At 40.7% G+C, this 20,866-nt stretch overlaps 1 protein-coding gene across 1 annotated transcript in view; it reads left to right on the forward strand.

The window, feature by feature from the left end:
- Positions 1-20,620, forward strand: part of LOC128653729 (calcipressin-3) — a 95,480-nt gene extending 74,860 nt beyond the window's left edge. Inside the window, exon 5 of the mRNA XM_053707193.1 lies at positions 18,621-20,620. Within this exon, the coding sequence (XP_053563168.1) occupies positions 18,621-18,781 (161 nt within the window). The 3' untranslated portion in view covers positions 18,782-20,620. The remainder of the gene's footprint in view (positions 1-18,620) is intronic.
- Positions 20,621-20,866: the final 246 nt, after the last annotated feature.

Here is a 20,866-nt window from a genome sequence, read left to right on the forward strand (position 1 = left end):
GTTGTTTAGAAAAGTTGCACTTTTATAGTAGCCAAATTCTTTTCCCGCGACTACTATGACGTTTCTGACACCTTGCATGTCACGTGTTAATAATTGGCAATACAATTCTATTGACATTTAAGTACATTAGCTTAGTCGCGGCGAGCGAGGCATCAAATTTATCAATAATCCGCCACTGCTCGCGGCGGGCTAGACGTGGCGAGTAACTGCGAGTTTATCCGCGTCTACAATGTCGGATTGACGGCTTAGTACATGGAGCCCCAGGGTTGCTCAAACTACAGCATTTGGGCATTTGGCCATCTGTTTCTTTGTTTTTTAATGTGGCCTTCAGCAACACTGAGCAGAATACAGACATCAGTGATATCCTATCCAGGAAGCAGCTCCCCTTTTTTTCCATTAACATACACGAAACAACTTCTAATTAGAAGACATTTCTGTTGTGTTGCTGTAGAACAACATATTGACCAAATGTAAACATTTTTCAGAACAAATCAACACAGTTCTGCAGTTGTTTTTCAATAGAAAAACTCCACCCACCATTTGCCTTATTTGGAGGAGCCAATCCGGGCTTGTCATCAGAGTAGACGACAAGGTTAGCCAGGGTCATTATATTAGCAAAGCCTGCATTATTTTGCACTATGTTATGTGATCATTTCTGCTGAGACCAGTTAGGGACAGATGGGTTAACCTAGAGAAGTCTGCAATGTGTACTTTTCTCAGAATTTGAAAAGCCAAAACTTTAAAGGAACAGTAAATTCAAAATTAAAGTTTCACGATTCAAAACATGCAATTTTAAACAACGTTCCAATTTACTTCCAAGCGGCCTTTGTTGAAAATCATACTTAGGTAGGCTCAAGAGCAACCGTGCACTAATTGAAGCTGGTTGGTGGTTGCAAATATATGCCTCTTTTTATTGCTTACCCAGAAAATTAAGCCAATTTGATATTAGAAGTAAATTGGGAAGTTGTTTAAAATGATAAACTTTATCTGAATCATGAAAGAACAACATTGTTTCATGTCCATTTTACATTACATGAAAAGGGACAAATAAATAATACATATTATATTGTAAAGTACATTGTAAAGTTGTTTTACTATGCAAAATAAAATATATCACAATCTAAAGGTAAGTAAAGATGTCACATTTTGTGAATTTGAGTAGTATATACCATTAAAGTAAATGGTAGTCACCAGTTTCCTATGCAATTTTTATATTTAACCAAAATGCGATGATAACCATTTTATTTTGAGGCTTTCGCATAAGTATGAATTTAATGTAATATGGCCCTCAACCAACCTCACAGTTAGAGGAAGATTTATCACAATTCTTTTTATTCTCCTATGAGTTCTCCTCGGCACCCCTCTGGAGAAGCGCATCTGTGCACCCAAATCTTTTGTGCTTTTCCAAAGGCAAGCTCAGTTGAAGTAATGATACAGTTGAATTAGTATATGCACATAATTTATAAGTTGAAATAAGCTGAATCGCTAGTTATGTGTAAACCTTGCTTACAGAAATACCCATACAACAAAGCATGTTATTTACTTCTACTTTTTTAAGACAGGTTACCTTTATCGATTTTACTTTAACATCTATAATAAAACAAAGCATATTAGTGAAGTGTATATTATTAGTCTTTCCAGGGGAAAATCTTCCTCCTCCTTTGGCCTTTCCAGGCGCCTTGCAAAAGAAATTCCTGCTAACATCAATAAGAATTCCATGATGTGCACACAACACAAGCTCAAAAGAAATAATTTCTAATTCTGTTCTCCACAGTACTTATGGAGAACTTTAGTGCATGCATTTGTAGGACAACTTTAAGTTCTCAATAGGCGCAAAAAAAAGATAAATAAGTAACTAATCATTGTGATAAGGCGTACTATAGAAATTATGACTTAGACAATCTAATTCAACCCTTTCTTTTAAAAGATACGATGAGTCCATGGATTTCATCCTTACTTGTGGGATATCGCCTCCTGGTAAGCAGGAGGAGGCAAAGAGCACCACAGCAGAGCTGTATATATAGCTCCTCCCTTCCCTCCCACTACATTCATTATCTTTGCCTGTGTTAGTGTTAGGAAGAGGTAAAGTGATGTGTTAGTTTAGATTCTTCAATCAAGAGTTTATTATTTTTAAAATGGTACCAAAGTGTGCTATTTTACTTTAGGGTTTAGCCGTATTTCTTGTCAGCCTCTAGAGTAGAGCTACAGGTGGCTTTAAAGCAATGGGAACTGGTGGGGTTTTGCCTCACTGCGCCTCCCATACTTGTGCCGCCCTTATGTTGATGGTTTCAGAGAATATTAACTGAGGCCCTTATGTGTTCACAGAGCTGCAGGGGAGAAGAAGACCTCTTGGAGCTGTGAAACTTTCATGCTATTACTCAGCATAGAGGTAAGTGCAGTCTTTCTTTCTGGGGTTGCAGCATATCTCAGAATTGACTGTGCATTCCTAATCTGTTGGGGCTCTGGAAGGGCTGTCCTATTAACAGGGTGTATGGTCTCAATCGGAGTCTCTACTTCCCATCAATATCCTAGAGTTGAGAGCAATATTCAATGCACTTCAGGCTTGGCCTCAGTTGGCTTCGGCCAAGTTCATCAGATTCCAGTCGGACAACATTATGACTGTAGCTTACATCAATCATCAGGGAGGAACAAGGAGTTCCTTAGCGATGACAGAAGTAGCCAAGATAATTCAGTGGGCGGAGGCTCACCCTTGTTATCTGTCTGCAATCCACATTCCAGGAGTGGAAAACTGGGAAGCGGATTTTCTGAGCAGACAGACTTTTTATCCGGGGGAATGGGTACTCCATCCGGAGTTATTTGCCAATCCTGATCTTATGGCATCTTGTCAGAATGCCAAGCTTCCGCGATACGGGTCCAGGGATCCCCAGGCCGAACTGATAGATGCCTTGGCAGTGCCTTCGTCGTTCAACCTAGCTTATGTGTTCCCTCCATTTGCCCTCCTTCCCCAGGTGATTGCTCGAGTCAAACAGGAGAGGGCTTCGGTGATCCTCATCGCTCCTGCGTGGCCTCGCAGGACTTGGTATGCCGATCTGATGGACATGTCATCTCAGCCACCGTGGAAGCTTCCTTTGAGGAAAGACCTTCTCATTCAGGGACCCTTCCATCATCCAAATCTAGTTTCTCTGCAGCTAACTGCTTGGAGATTGAACACTTGTTTTTATCGAAGCGAGGGTTCTCTGATTCGGTCATTGATACCTTGATTCAGGCACGTAAGCCTGTTACTAGAAAGATTTACCATAAGATATGGCGTAAATATCTTTATTGGTAGACTCCAAGGCCTACTCATGGAGTAGGGTTAGGATTCCTAGGATTTTGTCTTTTTTTTTTTTGTCCAAGAAGGATTGGAGAAAGGGTTGTCAGCAAGTTCCTTAAAGGGACACATTTCTGCTTTGTCTATTGTGTTACACAAGCGTCTGGCAGATGTGGCAGATGTTCAATCTTTTTGTCAGGCTCTAACTAGAATCAGACCTGTGTTTAGACCAATTGCTCCTCCTTGGAGTTTGAATTTAGTTCTTAATGCTCTTCAAGGGGTTCCGTTTGAACTTATGCATTCCATAGATATTAAATTGTTATATTGGAAAGTTTTGTTTTTGGTTGCTATTTCTTCTGCTCGCAGAGTTTCTGAGCTTTCGGCATTACAATGTGATTCACCTTATCTTATTTTTCATTCAGATAAGGTAGTGTTACGTACCAAACCTGGTTTTCTTCCTGAGGTTGCTTCAAATAAGAATATTAATCAGGAAATTGTGGTTCCTTCCTTGTGTCCTAATCCTTCTTCTAAGAAGGAGCATCTGTTACATAATTTGGACGTGGTCCGTGCCTTGAAGTTCTACTTACAGGAGACTAAGGATTTTCGTTAATCGGCTTCCTTGTTTGTCGTTTTTTCAGGGAAACGTAGGGGTCAGAAAGCTACGGCTACCTCTCTTTCTTTTTGGCTGAAGAGTATCATCCGTTTTGCATATGAGACTGCTGGACAGCAGCCTCCTGAACGAATTACGGCTCATTCCACTAGGGCTGTGGCTTCCTCATAGGCATTCAAAAATAATGCTTCTGTTGAGCAGATTAGCAAAGCTGCAACCTGGTCGTCTCTTCATACTTTTTCCAAATTCTCCAAATTTGATACTTTTGCCTTGTCTGAGGCTATTTTTGGGAGGAAAGTTCTTCAAGCAGTGGTGCCTTCTGTTTAGGTTCCCTGTCTTGTCCCTCCCATTTCAACCGTGTACTATAGCTTTGGTATTGTATCCCACAAGTAAGGATGAAATCCGTAGACCCATCGTATCTTGTAAAAGAAAAGGAAATTTATTCTTACCTGATAAATTTGTTTCTTTTACGATACGATGAGTCCACGACCCACCCTTTTTTTGTGAGACAGGTCTTTATTTTTGTTAAACTTCAGTCACCTCTGCACCTTGGCTTTTCCTTTCTCTTCCTAACTTCGGTCGAATGACTGGAGTGGGAGGGAAGGGAGGAGCTATATATACAGCTCTGCTGTGGTGCTCTTTGCCTCCTCCTGCTGACCAGGAGGCGATATCCCACAAGTAAGGATGAAATCCGTGGACTCATCGTATCGTAAAAGAAACAAATTTATCATGTAAGAATAAATTTCCTTTTCTTCTATAAGATATTAGTCCACGGATTCATCCTTTACTTGTGGGATATTATCCTCCTGCTAACAGGAAGTGGCAAAGAGCACCACAGCAGAGCTGTCTATACAGCTCCTCCCTTGACTTCACCCCCCATCATTCTCTTTGCCTACTCTAAGTACTAGGAAGGGTAAAGTGAAACAGGTGATAAAATGTTTAGTTTTTATTTTCTTCAAGCAAGAGTTTTTTATTTTAAATGGTACCGGTGTGTACTATTTTCCCTCAGGCAGCAGATAGATGAAGACTTCTGCCTGGAGGCTGATGATCTTAACAGTTGTCACTAAGATCCAGATCAGTTCCCACAGAATGGCTGAGGAGTACTTAAGAAACTTCAGTGTGAGGAACGTTTTTCATGCTATAAGCAGTGAGGTATGTTCAGTCATTTTTTTTCTGGAGAGACTGTGGGTTTTCAGAATTGGCTGACAGTATCCCCATGAGGGAAAGGGTAAGCAGTAATCCTAAAATATATAGAGGGGTATTACTGAGCTTGCATATATGGGCTAAGAAAAAATGGTTGACACTGAGTTTTGAATGTTTGTGGGCAAACGTTTACATAACTGGGAGTGCTGATAACGTTTTTATGTGGAACGTTTTTTATGCTTAATGAGAGGGTACACATGGCTTTCTTTTTGGGTTTAGGAACCCATATGGCTAGTTTTAGACCGCTCTGGTGCGGTTCATTTGGGCTGAGAGACATTGAGTGAGATGGGCGGGGCCTATTTTCGCGCCTCAGTTGCGCAGTTGTTTTTGTCAGGCAAGCAGCAAGCTCCAACTCCGGTGGGCCCTTGTGAGCTGTATTGGGCCAAATCGAAGCTTTAACCTGGTTTTGCAGACCCCTGAGGGCAGGTAGGTTTAATTATCCGTTTTTTCTGGTAAGGGTTAAGTGTTCCTTTCCTTGTGGGGCAAACTTAGCTGCATAGTTTGGATGCTTCTATCATATTGATTGTTTTAAAGCAGTTTTGGAAAACTTGAATGCTTTTTTTCTCTTAAAGGCGCAGTACCGTTTTTTAAGATTGTTATTTTTTCACTAAATAAAGTGTTTTCAAGCCTGTTTGTGGGCATTACTAGCCTGTTTAACATGTCTGACATTGAGGAAAGCCAATGTTCCATGTGTTTAGAAGCCATTGTGGAACCCCCACTTAAAATGTGTCCCTCATGCACTGAAAGGGCCTTAAATTGCAAAGAACATATTTTAGCTGATAAAAGTATGTCGCGGGATGTTTCTCAGTAAGAAGAGAATCAGGTTAAGCCATCTAATTCTCACCAAATGTCACAACCGTTAACGCTCGCACAAGCGACGCCAAGTACTAGTGCGTCTAATTCTTTCACCCTGCAGTTATGTCTACTACCCTCACTGAGGTTTTATCTAAACTGCCTGGGTTGCAGGGGAAGCGCAGTAGGTCCAGTGTGAGAGTAAATGCTGAGCCCTCTGACGCTTTATTAGCCATCTCCGATGTACCCTCACAATGTTCTGAGTTGGGTTGAGGGAATTGCTGTCTGAGGGAGAGCTTTCTGATTCAGGAAAGATGTTCCCTCAAACAGACTCAGATATGACGGCTTTTAAGTTTAAGCTAGAACACCTTCGCTTGTTGCTCAGGGAGGTTTTGGCGACTCTGGATGATTGTGACCCTATTGTAATTCCACCAGAGAAATTGTGTAAAATGGATAGATATCTAGAGGTTCCTACTTACACTAATGTTTTTCCGGTCCCTAGGAGGATTTCGGACATTGTTACTAAGGAGTGGGATAGACCAGGTATTCCTTTCTTTTAAGAAAATGTTTCCCATATCTGACACCATTCGGGATTTGTGGCAGATGGTCCCTAAGGTGGAGGGAGCTATTTCTACCCTGGCTAAGCGTATAACTATACCTATTGAGGACAGTTGTGCTTTCAAAGATCCTATGGCTAAAAAATTAGAGGGTCTTCTAAAGAAAATACTTATTCATCATTCTTCTGCAACCTATAGCGTGCATTGTTCCTGTAACTACTGCAGCTGCTTTTTGGTTCGAGTCTCTAGAGGAGGCTCTTCAGGTTGAGACCCAATTAGATGATATTCTGGACAGAATTAGGGCTCTCAAGCTAGCTAATTCTTTTATTACAGATGCCGCTTTTCAACTGGCTAAATTAGCGGCAAAGAATTCAGGTTTTGCCATTTTAGCGCATAGAGCGTTATGGCTTAAGTCCTGGTCTGCTGATGTGTCATCAAAATCTAAGCTTTTAGCCATCCCTTTCAAGGGTAAGACCCTATTCAGGCCTGAACTGAAAGAGATAATTTCCGACATCACTGGAGGAAAAGGCCATGCCCTTCCTCAGGATAAGACAAATAAGATGAGGACCAAACCTATTTTTCGTTCCTTTCGAAACTTCAAAGGTGGTCCCTCTACCTCTTCCCCTGCCGCAAAGCAGGAGGGGAATTTTGCTCAATCCATGTCAGTCTGGAGACCTAACCAGACCTGGAATAAGGGTAAACAGGCCAAGAAGCCCGCTGCTGCCACCAAGACAGCATGAAGGGGCAGCCCCCGATCCGGGACCGGATCTAGTAGGGGGCAGACTTTCTCTCTTTGCTCAGGCTTGGGCAAGAGACGTTCAGGACTCCTGGGCTTTAGAAATCGTGACCCAGGGGTATCTTCTAGACTTCAAAGATTCTCCTCCAAGGGGGAGATTTCATCTTTCACGGTTGTCTGTAAACCAGACAAAAAGGCGTTCTTACGCTGTGTAGAAGACCTATATACCATGGGAGTCATCTGCCCAGTTCCGAAAACAGAACAGGGGCAGGGGTTCTACTCAGACAGTGGAATGGGGATTATGCAAATGTATCTCCTCGGATAAATCTGGAGAGACTCTCTTCTTTGGTGGTTGTCACTGGATCATCTGTCCCAGGGAATGTGTTTCCGCAGGCCAGCATGGGTCATAGTGACGACGGACTCCAGCCCATTGGGCTGGGGTGCAGTCTGGAATTCCACAGGGTGTGTGGACTCAGGAGGAGGCTCTCCTTCCAATAAATATTCTAGAACTGAGAGCAATATTCAACGCGCTTCAGGCGTGGCCTCAGCTGGCTTCGGCCAGATTCATAAGATTCCAGTCGGACAATATCTGTAGCATATATCAATCATCAGGGGGGAACAAAGAGTTCTCTAGCGATGATAGAGGTTTTCAAAATAATTCGATAGGCAGAGACTCACTCTTGCCATCTATCAGCAATCTATATCCCAGGAGTGGAGAACTGGGAAGCGGATTTTCTAAGTCGTCAGACTTTTCATCCGGGGGAGTGGGAGCTCCATCCGTAGGTGTTTGCACAATTGATTCATCAATGGGGCACACCAGAATTGGATCTGATGGCATCTCGTCAGAATGCCAAACTTCCTTGTTATGGGTCCAGATCAAGGGATCCCCAAGAAGTACTGATAGATGCTCTAGCAGTACCTTGGTCGTCCAACCTGGCTTATGTGTTTCCACCATTTCCTCTCCTTCCTCGTCTGATTTCCAGAATCAAACAGGAGAGGGCTTCAGTGATTTTGATAACACCTGCGTGGCCACGCAGGACTTGGTATGCAGACCTGGTGGAAATGTCATCTCTACCACCGTGGACACTGCCACTGAGACAGGACCTTCTCATTCAAGCTCCGTTCCAGCATCCAAATCTAGTTTCTCTGCGGCTGACTGTCTGGAAATTGAACGCTTGATTTTATCTAAGCGAGGATTCTCTGAGTCGGTCATAGATACCTTGATTCAGGCTCGAAAGCCTGTCACTAGGAAGATTTACCATAAGATATGGCGTAAATATCTTTATTGGTGTGAATCCAAAGGCTACTCATGGAGTAAGATCAGGATTCCTAGGATTTTGTCCTTTCTAGTTTCTTAAAGGGACAGATATCTGCTTTGTCAATTTTACTGCACAAGCGTCTGGCAGATGTTCCAGACGTTCAGTTGTTTTGTCAGGCTTTGGTTAGAATTAAGCCTGTGTTTAAACCTGTTGTTCCGCCATGGAGTTTGAATTTAGTTCTTAAAGTTGTTCAAGGGGTTCCGTTTGAACCTATGCATTCCATAGATATTAAGCTTCTATCTTGGAAAGTTCTGTTTTTAGTTGCTATCTCTTCGGCTTGAAGAGTTTCTGAACTATCTGCATTGCAATGCGACTCGCCTTATCTTGTTTTCCACTCTAAGGTGGTTTTGCGTACCAAACCTGGATTCCTTCCTAAGGTTGTTACTAATAAGAATATTAATCAGGAAATTGTTGTTCCTTCCCTGTGTCCTAATCATTCCTCTAAGAAGGAGCGTCTGTTGCACAACTTGGACGTGGTTCGTGCTTTGAAGTTTTACTTGCAAGCAACCAAAGATTTCTGTCAAACATCTTCTTTGTTTGTTGTCTATTCTGGAAGACGTAGAGGTCAAAAATCTACTGCTACCTCTTTCTTTTTGGCTGAAAAGCATCATCCGTTTGGCATACGAGTCTGCTGGACAGCAGCCTCCTGAAAGGATTACAGCTCACTCTACTAGAGCGGTGGCTTCCACATGGGCTTTTAAAAATTATGCTTCTGTTGAACAGATTTGTAAGGCTGCGACTTGGTCTTCACTTCATACCTTTTCCAAATTTGATACTTTTGCTTCTTCGGAGGCTATTTTTGGGAGAAAAGTTCTTCAAGCAGTGGTGCCTTCTGTTTAGGTCTTGTCCCTTCTGTTCATCCGTGTCCTGTAGCTTTGGTATTGTATCCCACAAGTAAAGGAAGAATCCTCATCTTATCTTATAGAAGAAAAGTACATTTCTGCTTACCTGATAAATTTATTTCTTCTATGATACGACGAGTCCACGGCCCGCCCTGTCAATTTAAGACAGATTATATTTTTTTTATTTAAAACTTCAGTCACCTCTCCACCTTTTAGTTTCTCCTTTTTCTTCCTGTACCTTCGGTCGAATGACTGGGGGGTGGAGTCAAGGGAGGAGCTGTATAGACAGCTCTGCTGTGGTGCTCTTTGCCACTTCCTGTTAGCAGGAGGATAATATCCCACAAGTAAAGGATGAATCCGTGGACTCGTATCATAGAATAAATCAATTTATCAGTGCGTTAGGTGCGTTTTTAAATGATAAATAAGGTCATTAATGCTCAACCGTATATATTTAGCCATAAATATAGGAGAACATCAATGATAAATCTTGCTCTTAGTGAGTTTGGGCTCCCCTGCTCTAGATTATACAGTGCAAAATGTTAGTGAGTGACAGCGCTAAAAAGCATAGGTCAAAAAGTTTCTTATATATTCAGTGAGTTATTTGTAATATATGGTAGGTATAAATCTGTGATCATATACGAAAGCAAAGATGTGTTTACTGGCAGTAAAGAAAATTAAAAAATGTAGAGCACTCTAGTGCGGTCAAATAGAAAATGTTTATCCAAATAGCATATATATATATTAGGTAGATACACATACAGTATTTGCTTTTATATATCACAGATTTGTATCTGGCGATAAAAAAATAAAGTATATAACACTCAAGTGTGATCAGATAAAAATAGCATATATTTAAAAACACATATTTTCACAAACATACATAAGGGACGTCTCCCTTCAATTAAAACAATGTAGCTAAAATGCCTATTATCGGGGAAAGTGGGCCACGATCTGTGCTCTTTTAATAGGACTCTTATCTCAAAAATGTTTTCTCCAACATTGGTGTGTCCGGTCCACGGCGTCATCCTTACTTGTGGGAATATCTCTTCCCCAACAGTAAATGGCAAAGAGTCCCAGCAAAAGCTGGCCATATAGTCCCTCCTAGGCTCCGCCCACCCCAGTCATTCTCACGGAGATGGTTAAGAGTATGTGGTGTTTTAGTTGTAGTTTTTTATTCTACTATCAAGAGTTTGTTGTTTTAAAATAGTGCTGGTATGTACTATTTACTCTGAAACAGAAAAAGATGAAGAATTCTGTTTGTGAGAGGAAGATGATTTTAGCAGACAGTAACTAAAATCGGGTGCTGTTTCCACAAGGACTGTTGAGATGAAGTAACTTCAGTTGGGGGAACAGTTGGCAGACTTTTTCTGCTTAAGGTATGACTAGCCATATTTCTAACAAGACTGTGTAATGCTGGAAGGCTGTCATTTCCCCTCATGGGGACCGGTAAGCCATTTTCTTAGTCTCAAACAGAATAAAGGGCTTAATATGGGCTATAAAACTGATAGACACTTTTATGGGCAAAATCGATTGCTTTATTTGGGCATTTTATACATGTTTATGCTTGTAATTCACACTTATAAGCTTGGGGAACGTTTTTTAACGTCAGGCACTGTGTTAGACACCTTTCCAGTCAGGAAGGGCCTTCCAGTTGTAGGCTGAGCCTCATTTTCGCGCCATTACTGCGCAGTTACTTTTTGAGAGCAGACATGCAGATGAATGTGTGAGGATCCCAAAGTAGTTGGAAAAGTTCCTAGAAGGCTTCATTTGGTATCGTATTCCCCTCTGGGTTTGGTAAAGTCGCAGCAAAGGCTGTAGCTGGGACTGTAGAGGGGTTAAAACTGTAACCGGCTCTGGTTTCGTTATTTTAAGGGTTAAAGCTTTGAAAATTGGTGTGCAATACTTTGAATGCTTTAAGACACTGTGGTGAAAATTTGATAATTTTTGAACAATTCCTTCATACTTTTTCACATATTCAGTAATAAAGTGTGTACTGTTTAAAATTTAAAGAGACAGTAACGTTTTGTTTTAAAACGTTTTTTTGTACTTTATTGGCAAGTTTAAGCCTGTTTAACATGTCTGCACCTTCAGATAAGCTATGTTCTATATGTATGAAAGCCAATGTGTCTCCCCCTTCAAAATTGTGTGATAATTGTGCCATAGCGTCCAAACAAAGTAAGGACAATACTGCCACAGATAATGAAATTGCCCAAGATGATTCCTCAGATGAAGGGAGTAGACATGGTTCTACATCATCTCCTTCTGTGTCTACACCAGTTTTGCCCACGCAGGAGGCCCCTAGTACTTCTAGCGCGCCAATGCTTATTACCATGCAACAATTGACGGCTGTAATGGATAACTCCATAGCAAATATTTTATCCAAAATGCCTGCATATCAGAGAAAGCGCGATTGCTCTGTTTTAAACACTGAAGAGCAGGAAGGCGCTGATAATAATTGCTCTGTCATACCCTCACACCAATCTGAAGGGGCCATGAGGGAGGTTTTGTCAGATGGGGAAATTTCAGATTCAGGTAGAATTCCTCAACAGGCTGAACCTGATGTTGTGACATTTAAATTTAAATTAGAGCATCTCCGTGCGCTGCTTAAGGAGGTGTTATCTACTCTGGATGATTGTGACAACTTGGTCATTCCAGAAAAATTATGCAAGATGGACAAGTTCCTAGAGGTTCCGGTGCACCCCGACGCTTTTCCTATACCCAAGCGGGTGGCGGACATAGTCAATAAGGAGTGGGAGAGGCCCGGCATACCTTTTGTCCCCCCTCCTATATTTAAAAAATTATTTCCTATGGTCGATCCCAGAAAGGACTTATGGCAGACAGTCCCTAAGGTCGAGGGGGCAGTTTCTACTCTAAACAAACGCACTACTATCCCTATCGAGGATAATTGTGCTTTCAAAGATCCTATGGATAAAAAATTGGAGGGTTTGCTTAAAAAAATTTTTGTACAGCAAGGTTACCTCCTGCAACCCATTTCGTGCATTGTTCCTGTAACTACAGCAGCGTGGTTCTGGTTCGAGGAACTGGAAAAGTCGCTCAGTAGAGAGACTCTGTATGAGGAGGTTATGGACAGAGTTCACGCACTCAAGTTGGCTAATTCTTTTATTTTAGATGCCGCTTTGCAATTAGCTAGATTAGCGGCGAAAAATTCAGGGTTTGCAATTGTGGCGCACAGAGCGCTTTGGCTAAAGTCTTGGTCAGCGGATGTATCTTCCAAGACAAAATTACTTAATATCCCCTTCAAGGGTAAAACTCTCTTTGGGCCAGAATTGAAAGAGATTATTTCTGACATCACTGGGGGAAAGGGCCACGCCCTTCCACAAGATAGACCTTTCAAAGCCAAGAATAAGTCTAATTTTCGTTCCTTTAGCAATTTCAGGAACGGACCGACCTCTAACTCTGCATCCTCTAAACAAGAGAGTAACGCTTCACAAACCAAACCAGCCTGGAAACCGATGCAAGGCTGGAACAAGGGTAAGCAGGCCAAGAAGCCTGCTGCTGCTAACAAAACAGCATGAAGGAGTAGCCCCCGATCCGGGACCGGATCTAGTAGGGGACAGACTCTCTCTCTTTGCTCAGGCTTGGGCAAGAGATTTCAGGATCCCTGGACGCTAGAAATAGTTTCTCAGGGTTATCTCCTGGAATTCAAGGAACTAACCCCAAGGGGAAGGTTCCACATATCTCACTTATCCTCAAACCAAATAAAGAGACAGGCATTCTTACATTGTGTAGAAGACCTGTTAAAGATGGGAGTGATACACCCAGTTCCAATGGCGGAACAAGGAATGGGATTTTACTCAAATCTGTTCATAGTTCCCAAAAAAGAGGGAACCTTCAGACCAATTCTGGATTTAAAAATCCTAAACAAATTTCTCAGAGTACCATCGTTCAAAATGGAAACCATTCGAACGATTCTACCTACAATCCAGGAAGGTCAATTTATGACTACCGTGGATCTAAAGGATGCGTATCTACATATCCCTATCCACAAAGAACATCATCAGTTCCTAAGGTTCGCCTATTTGGACAAACATTACCAGTTTGTGGCCCTCCCATTCGGGTTAGCCACTGCTCCAAGGATTTTCACAAAGGTACTCGGGTCCCTTCTAGAGGTTCTAAGACCGAGGGGCATTGCAGTAGTACCTTACTTGGACGACATTCTAATACAAGCGTTGTCTCTTTCAAAGGCAAAGGCTCATACAAACATCATTCTGGCCTTTCTCAGATCTCACGGATGGAAGGTGAACATAGAAAAAAGTTCCCTGTCTCCGTCGACAAGAGTTCCTTTCTTGGGAACAATAATAGATTCTTTAGAAATTAGGATTTTCCTGACAGAAGTCAGAAAGTCAAACTTCTAAACACTTGTCAAGTTCTTCATTCTATTCCTCGTCCTTCCGTAGCTCAGTGCATGGAAGTAGTAGGGTTGATGTTTGCAGCAATGGACATAGTTCCTTTTGCGCAAATTCATCTAAGACCATTACAACTGTGCATGCTGAAACAGTGGAATGGGGACTATACAGACTTGTCTCCAGTGATTCAAGTAGATCAGAAGACCAGAGACTCACTCCGTTGGTGGCTAACCCTGGACCACCTGTCCCAGGGAATGAGCTTCCGCAGACCAGAGTGGGTGATCGTCCTGACCGACGCCAGTCTAGTGGGCTGGGGCGCGGTCTGGGAATCCCTGAAAGCTCAGGGACTATGGTCTCGGGAAGAGTCTCTTCTCCCGATAAACATTCTGGAACTGAGAGTGATATTCAATGCTCTCAGGGCTTGGCCTCAGCTAGCAAAGGCCAGATTCATAAGATTCCAATCAGACAACATGACGACTGTTGCTTATATCAATCATCAGGGGGGAACAAGGAGTTCCCTGGCGATGAAAGAAGTGACCAAAATAATTCAATGGGCGGAGGATCACTCCTGCCACCTATTTGCGATCCACATCCCAGGTGTGGAAAACTGGGAAGCGGATTACCTGAGTCGTCAGACTTTCCATCCGGGGGAGTGGGAACTCCACCCGGAGATCTTTGCCCAGTTGACTCAATTATGGGGCATTCCAGACATGGATCTGATGGCGTCTCGTCAGAACTCCAAGGTTCCTTGCTACGGGTCCAGATCCAGGGATCCCAAGGCGACCCAAGTGGATGCACTAGTAGCGCCTTGGACCTTCAATCTAGCCTATGTGTTTCCACCGTTTCCTCTCATTCCCAGTCTGGTAGCCAGGATCAAGCAGGAGAGGGCTCCGGTGATCTTGATAGCTCCTGCGTGGCCACGCAGGACTTGGTATGCAGACCTGGTGAATATGTCATCGGTTCCACCATGGAAGCTACCTTTGAGACAGGATCTTCTTGTACATGGTCCATTCGAACATCCAAATCTGGTCTCCCTTCAGCTGACGGCTTGGAGATTGAACGCTTGATTCTATCAAAGCGTGGGTTTTCAGATTCTGTGATAGATACTCTAGTTCAAGCCAGGAAACCGGTAACTAGAAAAATTTACCATAAAATATGGAAAAGATATTTCTGCTGGTGTGAATCCAAGGGATTCTTATGGAATAAGATTAAAATTCCTAAGATCCTTTCCTTTCTACAAGAAGGTTTGGATAAAGGATTATCAGCGAGTTCTCTAAAGGGACAAATTTCTGCTTTATCTGTCTTATTACACAAATGACTGGCAGCTGTGCCAGATGTTCAAGCATTTGTTCAGGCTCTGGTTAGGATCAAGCCTGTTTACAGACCTTTGACTCCTCCTTGGAGTCTAAATCTAGTTCTTTCAGTTCTTCATGGGCTTCCGTTTGAACCTCTACATTCCATAGATATTAAGTTGTTATCTTGGAAAGTTTTGTTTTTGGTTGCTATTTCTTCTGCTAGAAGAGTTTCTGAGTTATCTGCTTTGCAGTGTTCTCCGCCCTATCTGGTGTTCCATGCAGATAAGCTGGTTTTGCGTACTAAGCCTGGTTTTCTTCCAAAGGTTGTTTCTAACAAAAATATTAACCAGGAGATAGTTGTACCTTCTTTGTGTCCGAATCCAGTTTCAAAGAAGGAACGTTTGTTGCACAATTTGGACGTAGTCCGTGCTCTAAAATTCTATTTAGAAGCTACAAAGGATTTCAGACAAACATCTTCTCTGTTTGTCGTCTATTCTGGTAAGAGGAGAGGTCAAAAAGCGACTTCTACCTCTCTTTCCTTTTGGCTTAAAAGCATCATCCGATTGGCTTACGAGACTGCCGGACGGCAGCCTCCTGAAAGAATCACAGCTCACTCCACTAGGCTGTGGCTTCCACATGGGCCTTCAAGAACGAGGCTTCTGTTGATCAGATATGTAAGGCAGCGACTTGGTCTTCACTGCACACTTTTGCCAAATTTTACAAATTTGATACTTTTGCTTCTTCGGAGGCTATTTTTGGGAGAAAGGTTTTGCAAGCCGTGGTGCCTTCCGTTTAGGTAACCTGATTTGCTCCCTCCCTTCATCCGTGTCCTAAAGCTTTGGTATTGGTTCCCACAAGTAAGGATGACGCCGTGGACCGGACACACCAATGTTGGAGAAAACAGAATTTATGCTTACCTGATAAATTACTTTCTCCAACGGTGTGTCCGGTCCACGGCCCGCCCTGGTTTTTTAATCAGGTTTGATGAATTATTTTCTCTAACTACAGTCACCACGGCGCCCTATAGTTTCTCCTGTTTTTTTTTTCCTCCTGTCCGTCGGTCGAATGACTGGGGTGGGCGGAGCCTAGGAGGGACTATATGGCCAGCTTTTGCTGGGACTCTTTGCCATTTCCTGTTGGGGAAGAGATATTCCCACAAGTAAGGATGACGCGTGGACCGGACACACCGTTGGAGAAAGTAATTTATCAGGTAAGCATAAATTCTGTTTTTTAACAACAGAAAAATAGGATATGAGTCCCAGCGGTTTCCAAATAATGTTGGGAACTGATTTATTAAGGCAGTTTATATAGGTGTAAATATAGTTAATAAAGTACCTTATTGATGCAGTGTTTCCTTTAAGCAGTGTTGCATTAAGCTTTTAATGAAAAAAAGAGATGGTATACCTTCAGCTAGGGTGATATTTCTTCTCTGCTTCCAAACAGCGATCTGTTTGGAGCGTATATCAGCTAGCTCCCAGTGGTGCAGAGATGGAAGATTTGCCTTATTTATGCAGTATTTCCTTTAAACAGCGTTGTGTTAAGCTTTTAACAAAAAGACAAAGATGGTATACCTTCAGCTAAGATGATATTTCTTCCCTGCTTACAAGCAGCGATCTGTTTGGAGCGTATATCAGCTAGCTCCCAGTGGTGCATAGATGAAAGTTTTACCTTCACAGAAATATGAACATCATTCAAATGGATGCAATTGTGAATATACCTTCTAGGCGTTCTATTTCACAGTCCTTGGTGATGGAAGCAACAGGCGACTGTAACAACGGTATGTGCAAATGTAGCACTCTGTGAATGGTGGTCTTCAGATCAAAGGTGTATGCCACTAGTAGTGGTGTGATCATTCATACAGCAATTCCTGAACGATACTTGGAGAGCTGGATGCTCAGTTTGTGGTAATGAGGCTGTTTAGCAAAGTCCTGGTCAAGGACTAATCCTAACTTTGCTCTGAACTACTGATTGCATCACAGTCAGCTTTTACTACTGATTTTGGAATCCAAATTTTTAGCTGTTTGCTAAACAGCCTCATTACCACGAACTGAGCATCCAGCTCTCCAAATATCGTACAGGAATTGCTGTATGAATGATCACACCACTACTAGTGGCATACACCTTTGATCTGAAGACCACCATTCACAGAGTGCTACATTTGCACATACCGTTGTTACAGTCGCCTGTTGCTTCCATCACAAAGGACTGTGAAATAGAACGCCTAGAAGGTATATTCACAATTGCATCCATTTGAATGATGTTCATATTTCTGTGAAGGTAAAACTTTCACCTATGCACCACTGGGAGCTAGCTGATATACGCTTCAAACAGATCGCTGCTTGTAAGCAGGGAAGAAATATCATCTCAGCTGAAGGTATACCATCTTTGTCTTTTTGTTAAAAGCTTAACACAACGCTGTTTAAAGGAAACACTGCATAAATAAGGCAAATCTTCCATCTCTGCACCACTGGGAGCTAGCTGATAAACGCTCCAAACAGATCGCTGTTTGGAAGCAGAGAAGAAATATCACGCTAGCTGAAGGTATACCATCTCTTTTTTTCGTTAAAAGCTTAACGCAACACTGCTTAAAGGAAACACTGCATCAATAAGGTACTTTATTAACTATATTTACACCTATATAAACTGCCTTAATAAATCAGTTTCCCGTATTATTTGGAAACTGCTGGGACTCATATCCTATTTTCATATTTTTCTGTTGTTAAAAAACATTTTTGAGATAAGAGTCCTATTAAAGGAGCGCAGATCGTGGCCCACTTTCCCTGATAATAGGCATTTTAGCTACATTGTTTTAATTGAAGGGAGACGTCCCTTATGTATGTTTGTGAAAATATGTGTTTTTAAATATATGCTATTTTTATCTGATCACACTTGAGTGTTATATACTTTATTTTTTTGTCGCCAGATACACATATTTGCTTTTATATATCACAGATTTGTATCTACCTAATATATATGCTATTTGGATAAACATTTTCTATTTGACCGCACTAGAGTGCTCTATATTTTTTAATTTTCTTTACTGCCATATATATTTATACCTACCATATATTACAAATAACTCACTGAATATATAAGAAACTTTTTGACCTATGCTTTTAGCGCTGTCACTCACTAACATTTTGCATTTATCATTTAGATTATCTTAGAAGGGGTTAATCATTAGTGACAGCCAGGTCCTTTTATCTTTGGCGCTATCCTGTATTCCTTACATTACCTAGATTATACAGTGCAACTGTAGCAAGAAACAAGCAATACAGGTATTTTTTTTGCTGTTAATATACATAAACATTATTTGAACAAAGGGATATTTTGTAATGCATTTGAAGTCTTGTATTATATAGAAACACAATAATGTATTTCTCACTAGTGCTTGAGATAAAAAAGAAAATTTTGATGTGGATGACCACAAGGTAATGAAAGGACATTTTTTTTTATACTACTTAATATCATTGTGTTAGTTCAGAATCTTTTGTACATGAGATTAGCAATGTTATTATTGAGTCTTTCATAGATGTATTTGTAAAGGAAGGACATATGATAATGGTTGGTATTATCCGTTTCAGCAGTTGTTTGTTCATTTATTGTTTTTGATTAATCCTTTTTTCAGGAGAGAAATATGAACTGCATGCAGGTACTGAATCCACACCTAGTGTGGTGGTTCATGTGTGCGAAAGTGAGACGGAAGAGGATGAAGACGAAATGAAGGGGCCTAAGCAGAAAATAGCCCATACAAAGCGTCCTGCTAACCCCACCACCATTTTAAACTAGCTTTATATCTGTAAATGAAGTTGTAGAGTGCAGAAAGCATATCTTTAAAAAAGGAAATGTAGAATTCATTATTCATATATTGTATATAGCTAAAGACAATCTAGGTCATATTATCAGAAGTCATATAAAAGTTTTATTTATTTTTATGGATCTTTTGAGGTTTTTATTTGTGTGACACTATCAGTGTTTTTAATTGCAGTAAAATTGCATCTCTGTAACCCACACAACTAATTTAAAGGGGCAGTTCCTCATAGCTGGGAAGTTTGAGTTGTTTTTTTATTACTGTATAGGATGTTTGCTCGTTTCTGTAAATGTGTCTGTGTATGGATACTGTATATGCACAACTCCTTTTTGATCTTTGATTGTATTTATGAGATCAGTTTTGGAGAAAAATAATTCAAAAAGAAAAATTCAGAATGTGAATCCTATTTTTCTTTGCTGATTTTTATCGTTTACCCACCATATTGTAAGGCAGATTCTGTTTGAAATGAAAGGAGGAACTAAGACAAATATTTTGAAATATTTATAGTCTGATTTAGTTTTTTTATACAATATCACATCTTTTTACCCTGCTATATGGGACAGTCCCTTTGAAAGGACACTTTAAATTAGTTTGTCAACCTCACAATTTTATTATAATAGCAGATTGAAATGACTTACTGTTAAAATATTCTAGATTAGCCATATTTAGTGTGTGTTACAAATTGTCTAGTGTTATGTCAATGACAAGTACAGATTTGCACTTCCCACATTCACTTCAAATGTTCTTGTTCTATTTAAAAGTGAATGTTTCAAAATGCATTTTAATGGACGTTCCCGTGGTGAATAAATCCATCTTTTTCTGTCCCTGTCCCCCAGTGAGCAGTAGAATCCCAGGGCTTACATAATCGTGCACTTTCTGTACGTTTCACATTCATTCTAAACGGTTTTTACGTAACCGATTTCAGGCAAAAAGAACTATAAATCCTGCTCTTTCGTATGTATGATAGTTTTTTTTTTAGTAATATATCCCTTTAAGCTAAGACGTATTACTGATTGCAGTTTGCTGTCCAATATTTTTAACCCTGGTATTTGTTTCTTCCTCTTAGTTATAAGCCATATATCCATTTTTTTTTATTTGGCCTTTAGAAGTCATCGTGGAATGGATTTGGAGAAAATAGTTTTTTTCAGCAGGTTATTCCTTGAAATGGAATTTATTTTATCTACCGTATGGATGGCTAACTGGCAGCTATAAGGCCTCACACAGCCCTCTGCACTAATTTTAGTGGTCCCCAGGAGAAAGTAGAACTAATGTGTGCCATAGTTTTTGCGGCCCCTGAAAAAACCAGGACTATCATTTGTAGCTAAAAAGAGGGGGAGGGGAGGACAGCAGATCTAGGGTACCCTACAACCTTACCTAAATCTTACCCTGAGCCACTGGACATCTAAGGAATTTTTTGTGTGTTTAATAGCCATAAACTTATATGTGGCCTTTAAGGCTTCTAAAATATTCATCTTCATCCCCCATTTGTTAGTAAGTTGTTTGAACCTTTATTATTTCAGAATGTATTATAAATGTATTATTTGTCTTATGTATTTTGTGATTTGTTTGTTTGAGTGGTTACGCACAAATTAAGCCTTTTTTAACTGCAGATTTAGCTCTTGAAATAGTACATATTTTTGGAATAGCCATTTGTTAAATATGTAAAGAGACATTGTCATCCACTTAAAACCATTAGTCTGTTAAACAGCAATGTAATCAGTTGTATAGAAGTTTTAAATTCTTTTTAAGTGGCCAGTGTATTAAACGTCTTAAGCAACTGTATGTTTTTCTAACTACATTAAATCAGTGTTTCCCAACCTTTTTGCTTTTAGACACCCTTGGCATACTTTTGAAAAAGATTTTACAACCCCTGATTTTATTTATATATACGTTTGCCATTCTAAAAAACATTACTATAATACAAATGTAATAAACGTATGTAAGAATAAAAATACTGTTAAAGGGACATTATGGAATAGATCACATTAAAGAAACTCAACACCCACGCTTCATCAGAGACCTTAAGTGATATTAAACAACTTTGAGATTGTAATATAAAATCT

Source organism: Bombina bombina, chromosome 3 (genome assembly GCF_027579735.1).
Source record: "Bombina bombina isolate aBomBom1 chromosome 3, aBomBom1.pri, whole genome shotgun sequence".
NCBI classification, from domain to species: domain Eukaryota; kingdom Metazoa; phylum Chordata; class Amphibia; order Anura; family Bombinatoridae; genus Bombina; species Bombina bombina.